The following is a 20,103-nucleotide window of genomic DNA, read 5'->3' as shown; positions in this document are numbered from 1 at the left end:
TCCATTTTTTTCTCTTAATGTCCATTAGAATATCAGCTATACCCGTTTGCTCTCTGATCCAAACCGCTATCTTTCTGTCTCTTAACGTTATGCTTAGCATTCATCGTTCCATCTCTCTTTGTGCGGCCCTTAACTTTTTCTCAATCTTCTTTGTCAGTCTCCAAGTTTCTGCACCATATGTCAGCACCAGTAAAATGCACTGATTGTACACCTTCCTTTTCAATGACAATGGTAAGCTTCCAGTCAGGAGCTGACGATGTCTGCCGTATGCGATCCAACCAATTTTTATTTTTCTATGAATTTCCTTCTCATGATCAGGGTCCCCTGTGATTAGTTAACCTAGGTAAACAGACTTCACAGACTCTAGAGGCTCACTGGCGATCCTGAACTTTTGTTTCTTTGCCCAGCTATTCATCATTATCTTTGTCTTCTGCATATTGATCTTCAATCCCACCCTTACTCTTTCCCTGTTAAGGTCCTCAATCATTTGTTGTAACTAGTCTGCATTGTTGCTGAATACAACAATGTCATCGGCAAACTGAAGTTTGCCGAGATATTCGCTGTCGATCTTTACTCCTAAGCCTTTCCAGTTTAATAGCTTGAACACTGCTTCGAAGCAAGCAGTGAATAGCATTGGAAAGATTGTCTCCCTGTCCGACCCCTTTCTTTATAGGTATCTTCCTGCTTTTCTTGTGTAGAATTAAGGTAGCTGTAGAACCTCTGTAGATATTTTCCAAGGTATTTACGCAAGCTTTCAGTACTACTTGATTACGTAATGCCTTTATGACTGCTGGTATCTCCACTGAATCAAATGCCTTTTTGTAATCTATGAGAGCCATATAGAGGCTTATTGTACTCTGTGGATTTCTCGATAACCTGATTAATGACATGGATGTGATCCATTGTAGAGTATCCCTTCCTGAAGCCAGCCTGTTCCCATGGTTGACTAAAGTCCAGTGTCGCTCTTATTCTATTGGAGATTATTTTGGCAAACATTTTATATAATACTGGGAGTAAGCTAATGGGCCTATACATACACCTTGATGCATTATACTGTATCCAGATCATTGGCGTTTTGAATGGAAGTAAAGCAGAAATAATTGCTCGGAGAGTTTATATGAAACTTCAAAGTGCCTCATGAAGCATCAACGAAAGTAATAATTTTCGATTTTTAGTATAAGTACTGATAGTAAAAAAAGTCTGAAATATATGAAATATCTGTCTTGCTTCGAGTTCCCAACGTGTGTAATTTAAACCACGCAAAAAATGTGCACATTTGGTGGCATGAAAATTATCCATAGTGATGCCCATACTTTGAGGGAAAGCCGTGGCTTCGCAAATGTGAGAATGGGTAAGCGCCCATGGTGCAGAGAGCATTTTATTTACTCAATGCTCATATAAATGCAAGCCAAGTAAACCGTTCCGGCAGTGACTTTGTCCGCCTCGCTAACGCTCAACACACAGGCTGTGAACTTCAAACACTCGAAACTGCCAATGATTCTCTGCGCTTTAAAGATATCTTACTGCCTGGCTGCAACGTCCCAGTGATATGCAACATGTTTAGGGATCGTCCTTGACCGTACGTTCCACAACAATTTTGCCAGCAAGTTTTTTACGCACTACACTCCTTATCGCACCCTGGAGTACGTGCCACACAATGTCTCATCACTTCCCACTATCTGTGGCCACGTATGAACGCTAACGTTTGTTGCTGGGCTCGGGCATGCATACAGTGCCAGCGCGCCAGTCAGTTGACACACTGTGAACGTGCCTGGTCATTTTCGTCCACCAGACGTTCATTTTGGCCACGTTCACATCGATATCATTGGTCCGCTACCATCGTCCTCAAACCAAAGATACATACTCACTTGTATCGACCGCTTCACACACTGGCCTGAAGCAATGCCACTCTCTCACATTACTCAAGCCATCTTAAATACCTGGATTTCTCGTTACGGCATACCCCACACCATAACGACAGACAGAGGAAGACAATTTGACTCTTTCCTCTTTCAAGCTCTCTGCCATCTTTTGGGTGTAACGCACATACGAACGACAGCTTATCGCCCAAGTTCCAATGGCATGGTAGAACGCTTCCACCGTCAACTGAATGCAGCACTTCGTGCCCATGACTCCATGGACAGAGTGCCTGCCTTTGGTTCTACTAGGTCTTTGCACAGCTCTGAAAGCAGATGCACAGTGTTCCTCAGCAGAACTCGTCTTCAGCACGACACTTCACATACCCCGTTAGTTCTTCACCTTGGAACCATCATCTGCTGACCTACAATCTTACGCTGACCGCCTTCGCATTACAATGGCTACTGTTATACCACCACCGCTACGTAACAACCACAGAAATGTTTACATGAGCCCATCCTTACTTCATAGCAGTCACATATTTATCCATCCAAACGACACTCGCGCTCATTTACAAGCTCCTTACGACAGTCCCTTCGAAGTCCTCACCCGTGACACCAATTTTTTCACACTTCTTGTCAGCGAGCATGAAAAGACAATTTCGATTAACTGCTTGAAGCCAGCTCATCTGGACTCTGGCAGTGCCACCTCCACAACTTAAACCACTCAACGGTAGTGCCTTCATCGCTAAGGGGGGAGCCATGTAGTGGACAGTACTCACAGAGCCCCTCGGTGGAAGAAGAGACTGGACTGGCGCCATCAGGCATATAGGCTTGACGATGGCAGCCGCATCATCAACGCAGTCACCTGATAAATAAATGGCAATGCCTTGTGGGACTTCTGTTTTTACAGCAGCAAGCACCGTGTTCCTTTTTTACAGGATTCTTTAGGCTCTTGAAGCAATGGTTGTTAGGTTAGGGAACATGCACGAGCCTCCTCAGCGTTCGATCAGCTTTTTACTGCAAAGTTGTTTAGCTCTAGCCCCCATATGCATCCCCCGCATGCGTTCCCAGTGTGGGCACCCTGGCTGGCTTACGTCCATATCAGTGCGTGGGCAGGAATGCATGGGCCGATCCTGGAGACAGTGCAATACCAGGCCAACCCACAGTGGATGTGAAGCAGGCTTTGAGCACTTTGCCAACTTCGCAAAACAAGTTTAATGTCTTGGGTCCAAATAGAACCACATAAATTTGGTGTTGTGAGAAAAACACTATATAAGAAAGTGCACTTAATGTAGCAAGTTGGCCTTAATGCACTTCGGTTTAAATCCTGTGACGAATAACGAGACGAGGAAAGAGTGCGGCAATGGCACCTGTACACATGGCCTGTGCTTCTGTGCTTATGTCACGCACATCAAAGGCACTGGAGCGGCTGACGCAGTGGTTGCCACAGATGCATGGGAGGTGCAGTGACCGCGGCAGCGCTTGTGTCAGCATAGTGTGGTGCTGTATGAAAAAAATGTATTATTTCATAATATAAGCAGCCCATGTGTTCAGCCTAGCTAACAGCTTCGCAGGTAACCCGTACCCATATGAATGTTGCGGCACCACAAATTTTTTGTGCAAGCAAGGTGGTCTAGCTGTGTGCCTTGAACTGGCACTGGAGCCTTTGCGTGCTTTTTACTTGTACCGTATTGAATAATGTAGTGTTGTACAGTACTGTACAGCAAAAAATAAGGTCATTTACAGAGGCGGTGTTCAAAAAGTAAGAGACTAGGCTGCTAATCAAACTTATGCCGAAGGTCAGCCTGAAATGGACTGCATGCTCTTTTGAGAGGAAAAACTCCACATAATGGGAAAGATTGCTCAAAATAAGTAAGATACGCTCTCAAAGCACTGATGGACATAAGCAAAAAGCTGCACTTGATATAAGTTGAACATGATCATAAAAGCAACATGCACTCCTGAGCATGTACAGATGTTTGAGACATTGTTAAAACATTGTAGATGTCGGATCAAAAAATTACAATGCAACAGAAGCTAGCGTCGTCATTGCTGCTGTAATTTATATACACCGTGTCTGAGCAAGTTCAACTGCGCAAATCTGAGTGATTGCCCGAGTGATTTTGACTGCTCAAGTGATTTTGGCAAAGACTGGTTTTGCGATATTCGAGCTTGAGTGGCTATAAGCTAAAAATATTTGAGCGAGTCAGAGTTATCTTGCCGACCTATAGCTGTTACCGAATATAAGAAAGACGTTTAAAAGCAACTTCATAATTGCATGGCCTTGAGTACACCCATCACACATGTCAGATAATTTGTCCACACCAACATTATTCTCTTGAATCTGAGCATTGACATGGTAAAGGTGTGTGTGTAATGCCAACCAATAAGTAGTGTAGGAATTCACACACCACACGGTGTAATCCATGAATTTTTATTTACCTTCTGACACAGCAAAAATTTTATTGTGAAATACATAGCAAAATCTAGGTGTCATATCTTTCATAAAAGTATTGTTAATAGTTACTGCTGCTACACACATCCATTATGTACATAAGATAAAAATATTAAGTGAAGTATAAAACTACTTGCCACACCAACAAGGTAAAAAACTACTTGTCACGTCGATAGCTCCACATGCAAATATGAAATGCTGCTTAACACACGAACAGAGACTAAAAAGAAAGATGCAGAAAAATCAATCGCACAAGAATAAATTACACACATACAAACTGCTTCCACCCATCAAGCATAACAACACACAGGGAAGAAAAATGCGCTTGCACAAAGCAATCCACAGATATTTGTTACATTTGGTAACTCTTTGCAGCTGTAGTAACAAAGTTGGGATGCCAACAATCGGCCATCAAGCTCTGAAGCAATAGAGAAAGTTGGTCGTACATTCAATTGCCATCATTGCCATTTAAAACTGCTCTGTACTATAATTACAGCTTCAGACAAAAAAAAAACGAAAAAGAAAACACTAGCTTTTGAAATATTTAACTGCAACGTCCCACTGTAGCTTTAACACCTAGCTATACTCCAAGGCACACAACACTGTTACAGAGTAAACATGCCTGACAAACATACAGACAGGAAGACACCAAATGGCCTCACTTTGGAGGTAGACAAGGTTGCAATCCCCAGTTTACCATCATAAAATGTTAAAAAATTTTGGTTCGACAAGTATACACTTGAGTTAGGCCAAGCACAGGAATGGAAATCACATATGAAGAGGAGCCCTTGTGGCTTAAAGCTGAGAAATTTACACTGTAGGTTCCGATTTAAAATTGCCTTACTAGTGTAGGTCTGGTAACTCTCCACATTTGCAATGACAATTTTAATCCAAAACCTCCACTGCAATACAACCCTGTGAAGCCCTATTTAGAATTCTCATACACAGGTAGGTAATCATTACAAAAAATTTCACAGTTCATATATCTGGGTAGCAACTGGTATCTGCCTGGCAGAAACCATATGAACAATGCTTATATATTTAAAAAATATTCAGTAACATTTATTTAGTGATGAATCAGGCATTAAAAGAAAGTTGCTTTCTTAAACTCCCAAAACGGAATAACCAGAATGCCAGCAGAAGGTTTATTATTTACCAAATGCACATTTCCAATGCACATTTCTGGTGTGTGAAAGGATCAGAAAACAAGTCAAGTTCTGAATGTTCTCAGCCACACAGAAGCATGAAATACACACATTCCTGCTACTGCCTATTATAGAACAGTAATGCAAATTGTTCATTATAAATTCATTTAGCAATAAATTCTCATTAGGATATGTTGCATGAGCTATCATCTACCTGAAAGGCAGCAGAGTTGGTAAATTATCAGTAAATAAGTACTAGGTCAAGATTTTAGAAAAGCCTGCCAGTTTTAAGATATACCAGCAAACGCAAGAAGTCTTTTTGTGTGTATCTTTGAGCTAAAAAGAACGAGAGCATTAAGTAGAATGACTGGACTTTAACAGCCCATTTTACAGAACAGAGCCTGCTGCCATGGTTGATTATGCTGCAGAAAAGTGTCTTCAAATACTGCGAAGTTGTGAAGGATGATCTTACCTGCACATATGAGTCCTCAAAAATTCTTCTACAAGAAAAAGTAACACAGACTTCTAGCCACGGCAAAATTATGATAGCAAACAGCACAGCTAGGTAAATGGCCAATACTCACAATAAATGACAAATTAGAACTTGATGTGCATAGTTCGTATCTTAAAGCAACTTAAAGTATGTCCCACAAACTAAGAAATGACTCAATGCCAAAATTGCCATTCTTCATGCACATCCCATGCATAAACACTATCACTTTGTTGCACGCACTTTAATACCCACAGTACAGTTCGAATCACCTATTGGCCCTAAATTTAGAAACACATTCGACGAATCTGGAAATATTAAGTTACACAAAATGCTGAAACTATGTTAAAAAATTTTTTAAATGCTCTTGATGCCCTTCTTACAATGTAAATTATGACTGTCATGCCCTGCATCATAGTACTGTTAACAAAGGCAACCATGGCATGACACAACCTACATGCTGTGTCTTCTGACAATTCTGGGCCATGCCCAGGGTTACAACTACAGGATTTTATATTTTAGTTCACCATGCAAAACAAACAGCAAGCACAGTATAAAAAACACAGTAACAATAGACAAGAGCCAGAGGCATGGAAGCAAACATGGCAGTGCTGTCAAAATGGCAAGAATATCAGACCATGAAATGACAAGTTACAATTCCCATAGCAACTTTGTCTTAAATGCTCTCAAAGGGGCCATGACAAACTAAATTTTTGACAATTTCTATTAAGGACTGGGATGCAATATGAAAGTGGGGAAAATAAGCTTTTAGGACTAACAATGTTTCACTTGAAATGGTTTCCTTAAGTGCAACCTGTCAACTTTGTCACTTTAGAGCACCATATTCGAAGACAACATATTTTCCACTGCAGCATGTTTTACAACTGCATATAGCTTATAAAACTGTCACAGAAGCCACTCATCCAAATACTGCATTATCTGCAAGGTGGTTTGGCTAGCCACCTTGACAAGCAATAAACAATGAGAACTAGTGCATTGGAATTGCAAACTTACAACTAGAAATATCAGTCAAGTTGGTATGCTCATAGCCAGAGAGGACACACAGCCCCGTAATGGTACTGTGGTTGCTACTGTCACTTCCCAGAAGTGGTCTGCTTTTTGAGAGTAGCAGGCTCTATAGTGTATGCTCTAGGGTTAAACTATTGCTGGCAACCATAGATATGTTGCATGGCTACATGTGCACACTGCACCACTATGAAAGGAAACAATCTGTTTTTAAATAGCTATTCATGTAAACACGTAAGTGCATGCCTCAGTCAATGCTATTTAGCATGTAGTTTCTCACACCAAATAATTCCACTCTATGGAACTTATTTCAGTGCAGGAACAAGAAAAGTCACTAGTTTTAAACAGAAATCTGGTGTTCCCTTTCATATTGGCACATTGTATACTCTCTGGCTATGAGCATGACGAACTTGGAAATCATACAGAAGGTGGTACAAGTGCCTTGGTGGTCACTAGCAGTAATCTAGACTTGAGCAAATTCATGTGATATCCAGCAAAGATGGAAGTTAAAATACAGTGTCTTACAGTGGTACTTTCTCGAGTGTGCCAAGCATTAGCTCTCACACTGCTTTTTGTGAAATCTGCTTTGATCTGAACGGACAAGCCAGGTGTTCCTAGCAATGGCTAGGCTCATTTGCCTAGCTGCTAAACGAAGATGGACAAGCGAGAAGCTCAGTCATTTATTCTGAACTTCCTCTTCAAAAACAAACATATTTTACTTTCATTTTAATGAGACAGCAACTGCACTAGGTTGAAATTCCTGTAAATTAGTGCAAGCACAAGCATTTATGCACAAACTATCACGTTCATGTCAGTGATCACCCTCAGGACAATGACAGTCTTCAACCCACCAAAAAGCAGGCCCAATAAAGATATGACATTTCAAAGCAAGAAATGTCTTTGTGCATATAATGACTGTGCTATGTTTACAAACATGTACATCATCGGCACAATTCAGCACAGATGTGCTGCATCATTCAGATATGCATCCTTGTCCCACTGAGTGCATTTATTTGTTACATAGAGTGTCGACTGTGTTAGTCTACTAATGCAGAAAACAAAAAGTATGGACGGAGAGTTAAAACAGATGCCTCACATTCCTATTTTAATGAAAAGATACAAATAAAATAGTTACTGGAACCCTTCCCACAATTTTAATTATGGTCCTTGGTGGTTCAATAAGGAAGTGTTTTTTGTCACATACGCAAAGTGCAGAATCTTTTTTTCTTCCCGAACAAAAGAACGTACAATACGGCTTACATCTAGGGGTGATGTGCTACACGATTTATTCTATTTTAGCAAGGAGGTTGCTGCTGCAATTTCAATATTCATTGTTCTCTCATTGACAGTGGTCTCATTCAGCACGCAAGCTCTAACACCTCTCCCTCGCTCTCCCTCCACACACACCCTTTTAATTGGAACCCCCAGTGGAAGATATAAACAAAACAACAAATATGTTAACTTCCAGTGAACGGTTTAGCTTAAAATGAAGTTACGACAAGGTAAACATTCTCAGTAAATGCATAAATAAAGCAAGCCCAATTTTAACGAAGTTGCTTGATTTGGGTTCCCTCTAATCAAAGCGTGTCATAGTCTGAACCTTAATGCATCTGTTTTGATGCTACATGGAAGAGATTTGTTTGGCGCATGTGCAGAAGTGCTAAAGACAATGAACAGGATGAGGAGGTGGGAAACTTGCTCAGGTGTTTGCCACCCTGTCGATTTTTCTGCATGCTAGAGGACACATTAAATTATGAATCATGTATTGAGCGACATATCCTACTTGCCACAGGTGCTCCAGGTACATGCATGCAATGCATGCAGAATTTGTTGAACTGAAACTCCAGGACAAAATTTTTTCACTAAATAATGGTGCTCAATTATCTAAAATTAGGAATGAAAAAATTTTGTCGTGGGTTTTACTTAACTGTAGTTTGTTCTACTGAGGTTAAATTGTGTGTATGTGCAGGCTTAGGAAGAAGAGAGCAGAGAGAAAAGAAGGCATAAAAATTGTGAGGTGGGGTGGCTGCAGATGATGGAGGATTCTCCATGTCAAAGAGGCCTAGGCAATTGGCGTACTAGGTTATAACCTCAGAGCATTTACCCAGAAATTGAAACTTCATGCCCCTATGGAGCTTCTCAACAGCCCTCATGCCCTTTTTCACTGCCCCAGTGTGCCACACACAGCTAAAACAGTCGTACTGGCAGCATTGAATGTACAATTGCTTAGTTACCACTCTCAAATTAACACTTATGAACATAGAAAGGTGCTTTCAATGGTTGAATATAAGAGTGGAAGGTTGCCCTTATATTCGTGTAAAATTTCAAGCAGAAATGCTTTGGCCAACAGCAACAATTCTCAAATTTATTTCACTATTCAAACTGGCATTGTAATAACTGACAGCCCTTTGGAAATTTCCTCCATTATGCCCAATGCACTTAAACGATCATACACATTTAATTATAAAGTTTCACCTAGATTTGCATAATTCAGAATTTCCAAACATTGTACTCCCCAGCAAGCACTGAGAACCCTAATTAGTAAAAATACCAACATCTCATAGTTTTTTTTTTTTTTTTATTTCATACATACTTTTGCTGATTGGGGCTCTCAGTGCTTACTGGAGGGCGATTCCACAAGAGATCAAACATGCATGTCCGCTTGATATTTTTGTTTTGTCCGTTTTTATTTTTTATGTCATGTAGTAATATTCAAACTACACGGAACCGAAAATATTACTGCCCGAAAAGCGTTCCCAGCAAGCCAAAAAAATATTTGAAGGTGGCAGTGCAAGCCTCCCCTATACCACAATATCTTCCGATTTCGCAGCCAAATTAAATGCAAACTAAAAACGTTGTGTCGAAAAACTTTTCTGCTCATTATAATACACTTTACAGTACATTAATTCCATGTGTTTTTTAATGCTGTGTAAAAAAATTCCAAACATGGTCCAAATAAAAAAAATTTTGCAACTTCGATATGTCTTGGCGCGTTTTCTTTCACACAGAAACTTGAAACAAGTGTCAAACCTGGAATGTTTTTTTTTTGTAACATTTATGCAAAATATCATCTTCCTACATGAAACACGAAAGAAAAAAATACTTAAACGTTTTTTTCAAAGAACTCAATTTTTTTAAAATAAGATTAAATAACTGTGCTTCCAATTTAAAAAAAAAAAGTTGCATGGAAGTCCACTTGTGTCATGCAAAACGTGGGTGCAATAATATGTTTCCTCATTTGCTTTATTCACAAAATATAATGGACCAAAGTGGCCCATGTTGAGCGTGCTGGCTTCCGTACCTTTGCTGGTTGTCTATCAGTTTGCACTCTCGCATATCTAGTTCTAATTTCTTTGCTGCTTCAGAACTTAGCTCTAGCAGCTGGTTTTCAACAAAAGGGTATTGTCAGATTTTATTTGTGTCTAGCCTATGCCGGGGTGGGGGGCTGCCACCCTCTTAAGTGCTAATGCGTACAGAGTTTGCAGCCGACAACCTCTGTGGGCATCACACTTATGCCTTCATTATTCGCTTGTCAACAGCATGCGAGATGCCACGAGTGCATGTTGTGGCTGACCTTGCCAAAACCAGCCTGGTGCACATAGTAAATTACCTGTATGCGGCACCAAGGCAAGCTAATTCATAAGCAAGGGAGCGCTTCCATAATCAGCAGGTGCGCCATTATGGAGGTGCTACTCCCTTGCTTGCTCCCCATCCCCCACATGCAATGGATATTGGATGGAACCTTCTTCGGCACCACCGCGTGCGACACGCTGCGCCTTTGTAAAAATTTATCCGAGTCGTTTCCCGAGCAGTATATTTCATTTTCCGTTACCACATGTTTTCCGCGTCGCTCACAGATAAAGTCTTCCTGTCTTACCTCGACCTTAACCTCTGTGTTCCAGCTGCCCGAAAAAGTGCAGTGCGGCATGACTGGGCCAAAGGCTGCCAAGGTTGCCTAATTTATGTTTTGTCAGCACCTTGCTGACGCACTTTCCCACGCCAAGAACAGCAGAGGTAACTGGTGGTGCCAGAAGAACATTGCCCTTTGATAACGAGTGCAGTCCGTACGTTTTCACAGTGAAAAGCTTTAGCCGGCGTCGTTCATAAAACATGAAACTGTGAGACATTCTGAAGGCCGAGTCATGACAGCGGTGCAGAAGAAGCGACAGAAAGAGTGCCGTGCTGTTCAGTATACACACAATGCATGTGGCTCACAGCTCGGTTTCAGTATTCTGTGCCGATTATTTACGAGTTCAGAAAAAGATTGCAAAAAACAAAAAACGTTTCGTTACAAAAATGTTCTGGATGTTGCCTCCCTGCAGAAGCTGCTGCGAGAGGCTGAGGTTATTCGCGACACCAGCGAGGTTTGCCAGCACAGCTTTACGCGCCTCAAGGAAATCCTGTCTTCATCTAGTGGCACTGGCGACGAAGCAGACAAGGCATTCCTTCAGAAGAAGAAGCAAGCGCTCGTCCTTGTGTTTCTTCTATTCTTCGTCCCTGTGTTTGCGCACAAAAGGTTTTAAGATGAATCTGTTCCAACTAGGCCGACTCGCAGTTAAGCAATTGAAGACTTGAACAGGTACGTCCACATTTCTTCTTATGTTTCACCATTGAAGCCACCACCTTCCATTCACAAACGCAGCAGATGATCTTGCGGAAAGAGAAAACGGGCCTCGGTTGAAAGCGTCATGGCAACGAATATATACTCAACTTTAAGCGCTGCATACAAAAGCATCAGTACACCTGAACCGTCTCACAGAATGTCGTGCATGCGCTAGCTGGTTAAATAGGTTCAAGCAAGCGTACGAGAGTTCAAGGTCCTATCCAGAGCATATCAGTCTCTTAACCATCATGTAACCAGAAGTTAAAAACAAACGAGTTCAAGAGGCAATCCCAACTGCCAGAACGTGTATGCTCGGAAAGGCCCAAAATTGGCACGAGAAGCATAGCATGTGGTCAGATTTTGACTATACACGAGGTCAAGGTTAAGCCCATCGAATGTACAAGCTGCGCTCAACTACTTCACTAAGGATGAACTTGGGTGCTCTCGGCAGAGCCCGAACAAGAATAGCAATGTGTAAGTCATCGTGAACGGCCAGAGAGTACGTCTCAAAGTGGTTTATGACACATTCTATCCGTGAGACGTTCCAGATGTTCAAAGCAGCTCACCCAGAAAGTTCCATAGCCCTGTCAAAGTTTTACAGTATGCATTCAAAATAGGTGCTGCTTGCACCACAGCAAGCGGTTTGTGTTTGCATTTACTGCGCTTATGCCAGCCTTTGTCTCCACGCCTGAGAATTTAACCAGTATGGAAATCTCATTAAAATGCATGAAAGCATTGTGCCTTTGCGGCTCCCAGACCAAAGATTGTATGTTAGGTGAATGTAAGCGTTGCCCATGGAGTGAAAGCCTCATTTTGGCTAGTCTGGGAATGGTCAACGAGGACAAGGTCACATTTGCTGTTTGGGAAAGCGGTGACTTGATCAAGAAGATGTCTCCAACCCTTTTTGTGAAAGAGCTCAGCAAATGCGTGACCAAATGGATTCCTCACGAATACATATGCTGCACTCAAGCCGAGGCTTTTCATGAGGCAAAGAAGTGCGAGCAGCATGGAAGCATTGTTCTGCATTTTGATATTGTGGAAAACTGGACAGTCCTTCTCTCAACTAAAACAATCGTATCATTTGCACAGGAAACAAATATCCATTTTCACATGTGTCGCTACAATAAGTAAAGCAACACAAAGCTTTGCTCTCATAAGTGACAACATGCATCACGACGCAGTGCACGTCTGCTACGCCCTAGGTAGAGTGCACGAAGCGTTAGATGAAAAAGCACCCGTCCACTGTCATATAACATACGCCAGCAATGGTGCAGCGAGCAATTTTAAAAATAAGTAACAACTGTACGAGTTGTGCCATTCCAAGTATACATCTACGAGGTGGATATCTTCCGCTACTGGGCAAGGGAAGAATGCCTGTGACGGTGTGGGCGGACTCCTTAAGCACCAAGCTTCCCTGCACAACCTGAGGTCTGGAAGCGCAGCCTCCATTCAGTCTGCACATGAGATGGTCTCCCAACTCAGCGGCAACCTCAAGAATGGGGCCCTGCTTCATGCGCCTGCTGCAGCCATCAAGGAGCATCATCAGCGGAAGTCAGTGGAGTGGTAGTCATGGCATGTGTGGATGTGTGCCTGCAATCTGTCAAGCAGACATGCACTGTCCATTGTGAGAACTGCTGCTAGCCAGCTGACAGTGATTAGATCCTTTTATACTAACTGCAAAGTACGCGCAATTAATTTGTTCGAGCATCACAAGTTGCGTTGAGTTTTTTCTCTTGTGCCCCAGAAAACAAAGCAAAAACATGTTCTCTGTTCTTGCCACAATAAAAAACCCAGGTAAACCTTCCTTCATTTGTGGCAACCTGCCTTTTGTCTTTAAGAGAGAGTAAATGTTAAACTGGAACGAGTCACTGTGGTACTAAAGCCAGCATGCTCAACATGGGCCACTTTGGCCAGTTATATTTTGTGAATAAAGCAAATGAAGCATATCAAACTCAAATTTTGCCCAACATAAGCAGACTTCTATCCAAAATTTTTTCAAAATTTAGAAACTGAACTTTTTTTATTTTATTTTTTGAAAATGAGTTTTCTTACACTTCTTTATTTAATTATTTTTTCTTCTCTTGTGTTTCATGTAGGAAAATTATATTTTGCTTAATGTTCCAAAGAGAATGTTCTATGTCTGACACATTTTTAAAGTTTCTGTGTAAATTAGAAAATGCGCCAAGACATCAAAGTTACAAAAATATTTTTTTTTTATTTGAGCCATGTTTCGAATTTTTTTACATTTCTTTCCTTTGTGGAGAGCATCAAAAACACATGGAACTAATTTACTGTGAAGTGTATTAAAATGGACAGAAAAGTTTTTCAACACAACGTTTTTGGTTTGCATTTCGGTTGCAAAATTGGAAAATATTGTGGTAAGTAATAGAAGGGCGCTCACACCGCCACCTTCAAATATTTTTTGGGGCTTGCTGGAAACGCTTTTCGGGAATAATATTTTCAGTTCCGTGCAGTTTGAATATTCCTACATGACAAAAAAAAATACAATAAAATATATCACGCAGACACGCATGTTCTATCTCTCGTGGAATCACCCTGGAGACTAAAATGTTTGCGAATTCTGAATTATGCAAATCAAGACGAAACTAGAATTAAATGTGCACTATCTTTGTAAGTGCATAGGGTATAATGGAGAAAATCAAATACAACACTTAAGTTTCTCTGGCACGTTCCCCCCAAATACTCTATTCCTAATAAATCTCATCTTCATACAATAGATGGTTCTGAAAAAATGCAGTGTTGGATATTCCATTGAGCTCCAAAGCACATCTAAGAAAAATTTGAAAATTTCTCATAATGCACTTCATTGTATCGATCAACAACACAAAAACTGTATTGCTTTGTCTTCCTGCGGTCCTGTAGTTTACGCAGTTTTTTCAGTGTTGGTGAACCAACTAGAACACGTTCACACTCTTGCACTTCATTCCATTCCATTTCTAACTGCCTACACATCATTCTCAACATGCTAAACATACCCTTTAAGTTACATTGTGCTGGCTCTCAATAGTTCTCTGAGGTGGAAATTTCAACAACATTTGGAGCAGACATTCTCTATCACATCTAGTTGCTCTAACAGCTTTACTTTTCTTTGAGGCAACCATTTGTCACATTTCTTGGTGTTGCTTTTGACCATCACTAAATGACATAAAACATTAAACATTGAAACAGGGCTTACAGCAGTTTGGAGTGGGGAAGAGAGGGGATCAAGGGCTTTTAAGGCCGAGACAGCAAATGAACAAGATTTAAAAATTATGGGGTTTTACGTGCCAAAACCACTTTCTGATTATGAGGCACGCCGTAGTGGAGGACGCCGGAAATTTCGACCACCTGGGCTTCTTTAATGTGCACCTAAATCTAAATAAACAGGTGTTTTCGCATTTCGCCCCCATCGAAATGCGGCCGCCCGTGGCCAGGATTCGATCCCGCGACCTCGTGCTAAGCAGCCCAACACCATAGCCACTAAATGAACAAGATTTAAAGTAACATTATGCTTCATAGCTTGAAGATAAGAATGCTGGCTTTTTTTAGTTTCACATAAAGAAGAAGGTACAACAAAAACGTGTAGCATGTGAATTACTACCAGCCATGACACCACCACAAAGCTGATAAAAGTACTGAACTAGCTTGATCTTTGGATTGCATCCAGATGTCCAAACAAGATTTGCTAAGCATAGCAGAAAATGAAATTTAAAGATTCTTCAAGCACGAATAAAGACTGTAAATCTATGTATAGACAGGTAATAGGCATATATAGTTCTGATGTGAGGTAACAGTACACACTTTTTAGCCCTTTTCATACCACTTCTCAATGCCCACTTATCACATAAGTTTTACCAATAAGCCAATAAGTTGCTGATTTTGTCAACATGCTTCTAATTGCAGTTGTTGATGTGAGGTGGTGGCAGGGGTTCCATTTGATAGCATTTTGTGTGCTGGCTGGATGCTGCCAATAAGGCGGTTTTCAGCTGACATACCCAACATGCCAAAAACATTTTCCATTCTTCAAACCCTGCAGCAAGTGAAGCACCTTCCCACGCCTAGCGAGTCAGAGCAATCTGAATTCATTTATAACAACATGATGGACACTACCAAAATAAAACACGAGTGTAACACAGTGCATAAATGTCCAACCTAACATTTATCTTCTCTTGGGGTGATGACAAGAGAGAGAGAGAGAGAGAGAGAGAGCGAAGTGCATTTAAAGATGGCACAATGCTGATTTTACAAGTACAAAAAAATCTCTAGGTACCAATAAAAAAAGCCACCAATAAATCCTGTACAATTTTAAAACTTTCTCATGGTAGCAAAAGGGTTAAAACGTGCAGAGCAAGAAATCCATTTCCTGTGGTAGCTCTGATTTTGTTACATATAAATTTTCATGAATACAAGTATTACCATTCCCACTAAGGCATTGTAGTGCAGAGGTGCCAAACATAGCAAATGCTCACTAAGTTATGTTTTAACAATGCACTCACTCAAGACAAAGGCATATCTGTTAACACCAAGAACTGACTTTCCCTTGGTTTCAAAAGGTGGCAATAGAAAGCAAATAGCACAGTAACAACTTTTACTAAGCACACAAGAAGCTTAACCTTTTTCTTTCCACAGCTAAGGATAAATTCCACCTATGGTTTTCTGAATGCATTAAGCACTGATTTGGCAGCTTGCAGCAAGCATCATCATCCAATCACTTCTGCATTAAGATCTGCCTGTGTGAACAGCCCGATTTTTCATTTAAAGGGGCAATGAAACACTTTGAACATAAGAATGTTCTTGATCTGCACATAATGCTGCTTTGAGAAGGCGTCAAAGCAATATTCTGCTACATGTAGCACAGAACATGAAATCTTGCATTACAGCACACTTGTTCTCTCCTGGAGCTGTTGTGTTTCAATCATTTCAGGGCGTGAGCTACCACAAACTAAGAATGTATGCTGCCTAACGCCACACTAATCCAAGCCAGTGAAATGGCCAGCTGCCTACTGTGTTACCATAAGCATGGTCTTCAAGATCTGATATTGAGAACTAATCTCAAGGAGACCGCAGAGATAATGCACGAACTTTGCTGCCAAGGTTAAATAAAGGGCAGCAAAAGCCTACAGCACCATTCACTTCCTGCGAAGGGGGAATATGGGTGAAAAATGGCCATCCAATTGACATGAAGTGGGCAGGCTTGGCCTTCAGTGGAATCTAGCAAAATGATAACCAAGACAAAGGAGAGAACCAAACAGGAAGGGCAGACAGGTGTACAGAAGGACACTTCCCATTTCACGGTTGCAATTGCATGCACCAGCCATTTTGTATTGATGCGTCAATGGACCTTTTCAGAAAGTTGTGTGTGCCCCTAGAAGCCGACACCAAGGAGCCCGAATGAAAGCTCATCGGCTCTGCTGTCATCTGCTACCACAATGTGTTTGCATGGTCCTTGCAGCAGGCACAGGCATTCCTTTTTTCTGCTGTTCCAAGTCAGCAAGCACACTGCAGTCCTGGATTTTTTCACAGATGTGAAAGTATTCAGTCATCATGCTGCAACACTCGAAAAGTCATATCAGCAACACTGTTGCACTGTTTGTTAATGGGATTGTTTAAGTTTTTGCTGAGTGCCTGTGGATTTGCTTTTGTGCATGTTGCATTGGCATCTTACAGATACATGTATAAAAAGAAGTTTGCAACAGTGACAATATATACGCATGGGCACACACATGCATCAATACAATGTACAGCTATCATCTCCGTCTCGAGAAAAGAAGTTAAAGAAAAAAGAATGTGTTAACCATGTGCATAAGTTGCTGCTAATGCTGGATATGCCCAGTGTCCTTTTCCACCCTTCTTATGATGCAGAGCTGCATACTATGCTTGCAATTGTGCCGTTGCTTTTATTAGCTGTGCAAACTCTGCACAATATCATGCATGCCACGACACATGGGCTGGCTTTCCGCAGTGCACAAATGAAATTGTGGCGAGAATGCTTTGGAGAGTCTACACTAGTTACGTGCGCTGCTCTGGTGTCACTAGACTGATGTGTAAACAATGACACATAAGCTGCCAACACCCACTCACACTGCCGATACTAGAGTATGCCGATGACCTCAGCGAGTGTTGTTTGCAAAGTACTGGCTCCAAATCAAGCTTCTCTGCCTTATTCACTATCGTCACAACTACCTAGCATGTACCACAGCTGAATCTAATAGCAGTCTGCAGTTGCAGAACCTTAATGCAACTGAAAACTATTAAAGGAGGCAGCATTGATAGAAGGTGATTGTTTATCGCATAGATGGCCTCCCTCATGCATTTTCCTCTATGACATGCACATGACAAAGTCTAATTTACTCATTTTCATGTCTTAAAAGCACAGGAATGCAATAATGTCCAATTCCTGAAGTTTAATGATTGTGCGCCAAAAGATGAAGCCCAAACAACTTGCCAAGTCAACATCTGTTCATAGTGATAATGAGACACCACTATCTTCCAGCATGTTGTTCTTGCAGCATGTGCACAGCACATTCATACACACACATATTTTCTTATGTGGCATGCTGAAAGTTCAGCAGTATGCACACTTCCACCCAGCAACTGCCAATCACTAAACAAAGTAAAAACTTTGAGAAAAGAGATCTGCAGGATGCGTTTGCAGTTGCATAAACAGCAGCTGCCCAGCGCACCCTCTCACCAAACGACACCACTAGGGAAGAGCACGGCACTGCATGTTTCTGAAAAGGTCCAGTGCAGGTGAAGGCAAAACTAAGAGCGGTGGGAAATCAGAGCAACAGATAATGAAAAATTTTAAATTGAATGTGTGAATGTACTGTTATCCATGAGACTCCAAATTCTGATAATGCCTGAGCTATTGCTTGAGGTTTTTGACGCCTCTGCATGCCCCGTTTTCTTCGGAGACTGCTTTCTTTTCAATAAACATTCAGTTATGCACAGGTACTTGTTCCATTTGATTGTTCCTTTGTTTTAGTCTTAATTTTAATGGATTCCACTCGAGTTAAACGTACCAATGCACCAAGCTACATTACTCAAGCCATATAATGGGATACCCTGCAAATAGCATTTCTTCAAATAATAAATTTAACTTAAGGCACCTTCTGCTGTGGCAAGGAAAGAGTCAAGTACACCACAATTTGGCATCTTGCTCACACTTACACAGACTCACAATTATGTGCAACTGCTACCTTTTCAATGCAATAATCTGCATAACAGGAACAAACTTAATGCCATTCATTAAAAGCCTCTACATTAATCTTTCTTTTTAACTATGGCAGTTGCCAAGCTGCTATTTACCAAGTAATGAATAAAACATTATTTCTCTACAAGAACTAGAAAAACCTTGCTTCTTTATCCACAAAAGTGCATATCACGTATTGCAAACAGATCTCTGCTCTGTAATGGCATTAATGGCATCTCTTTTAAAAAGACCTCAGTGAACTGAGATAAAAGTATGACAAGTGTCTAATGACACAGAAGCAGAGCACTTCCAGGAAGCTGTGCACAAAGAACAAACTGCAGTAGTGTGGCACTTGAGGATAAGAATGACAAGGGCTATGCTACAATCCTCCAACTGCTTGCTGTGCTGTCGGGCCTTCCTTGAGAGCTGGTTCTGTGCCAGTAACTCCCTTATCATCAAGGTCTTCATCTGACTTGCTTTGATGAGATCCCGAACCATCTGGCTCAGGAGCACTCTCCTATGAACAGTGGAAACACATGAAGAAAAGTGTAAAATGAGACATCCCTAAGGACTGGTTACATGAATTTCAGAAGTTATCAAACAGAAAACCAGAAAACCAGAAAACCACAAAAGACATATTTCTTACATTCAACATTTTTTTTTTTTTTTTTTTTTTTGCGAAGACTCTATAATTCTTGAAAACAGCACTTGCAAATGTAATGAAAGACGCCCCAAACTTTCTTAAGACTCCTTAGTATACACCCTTTTTGCTATTACTGAACACAGAATCTGAAGGGGTTAGAAGAATGCTAAATATACGCACTGGTTGCCTTTTCTACTTGCCTATGCCAGATTCAATGTAGAATTTAGGAAAGCAACCAGCGAAAGCAAGTGTGCTTTCGAAAGTGTGCGAAAGCAAGCAACCATGTGTGCCTTGAACCTGCAGTGAGAGTGTTCACACAATGCTCAGAGATCATGTGCATGCCCCTACCTTTGCCTACAATCCAAATAAACCTACAAGTCGAATGTGCACTCAGCCTATGTCACCTAAGTCACCTGACAAATGCAACAACACCAGCATGTTAACAACAGAGCACAGTATAGGGCAGAAGTTCATCATAAAGCTAATGTGACAGACTGCATATATTGGATTTTAGGCACTCAAGCACTGAAATGTATCAAGGCTTCATCATGAAGAGATTGTTCTTAACAGATTAGCCTTCAAAAGGTCTCCAGAAGGACACACTCAAGGTGCTTCTCAGCAGCTTCCATTGTCAAGACAAACCCAGTTCATACTTTTACAGTCACCATTATAAGGTGACTACGTCTTTCT

General features: G+C 41.1%; 1 protein-coding gene across 5 annotated transcripts in view; it reads right to left on the bottom strand.

Annotated features, from left to right (window-relative positions):
• Window positions 1-20,103, bottom strand: part of LOC126545637 (uncharacterized) — a 152,116-nt gene that overhangs the window by 40,998 nt on the left and 91,015 nt on the right. Inside the window, exon 10 of one of the 5 annotated variants that reach the window (XM_050193566.2) lies at window positions 4,280-19,287. The exons of the other annotated variants lie outside the window; for them this stretch is intronic. Coding sequence (XP_050049523.1) covers window positions 19,150-19,287 — 138 coding nt within the window. The 3' untranslated portion in view covers window positions 4,280-19,149. Of the gene's footprint in view, window positions 1-4,279; window positions 19,288-20,103 lie in introns of those variants that run through there. 5 annotated transcript variants of the gene reach the window in all.

Source organism: Dermacentor andersoni, chromosome 1 (genome assembly GCF_023375885.2).
Source record: "Dermacentor andersoni chromosome 1, qqDerAnde1_hic_scaffold, whole genome shotgun sequence".
Taxonomy (NCBI): Eukaryota; Metazoa; Arthropoda; class Arachnida; order Ixodida; family Ixodidae; genus Dermacentor; species Dermacentor andersoni.
Note: the sequence above shows the minus strand (reverse complement) of the source record. Positions and strands in the feature narration are given on the sequence as shown.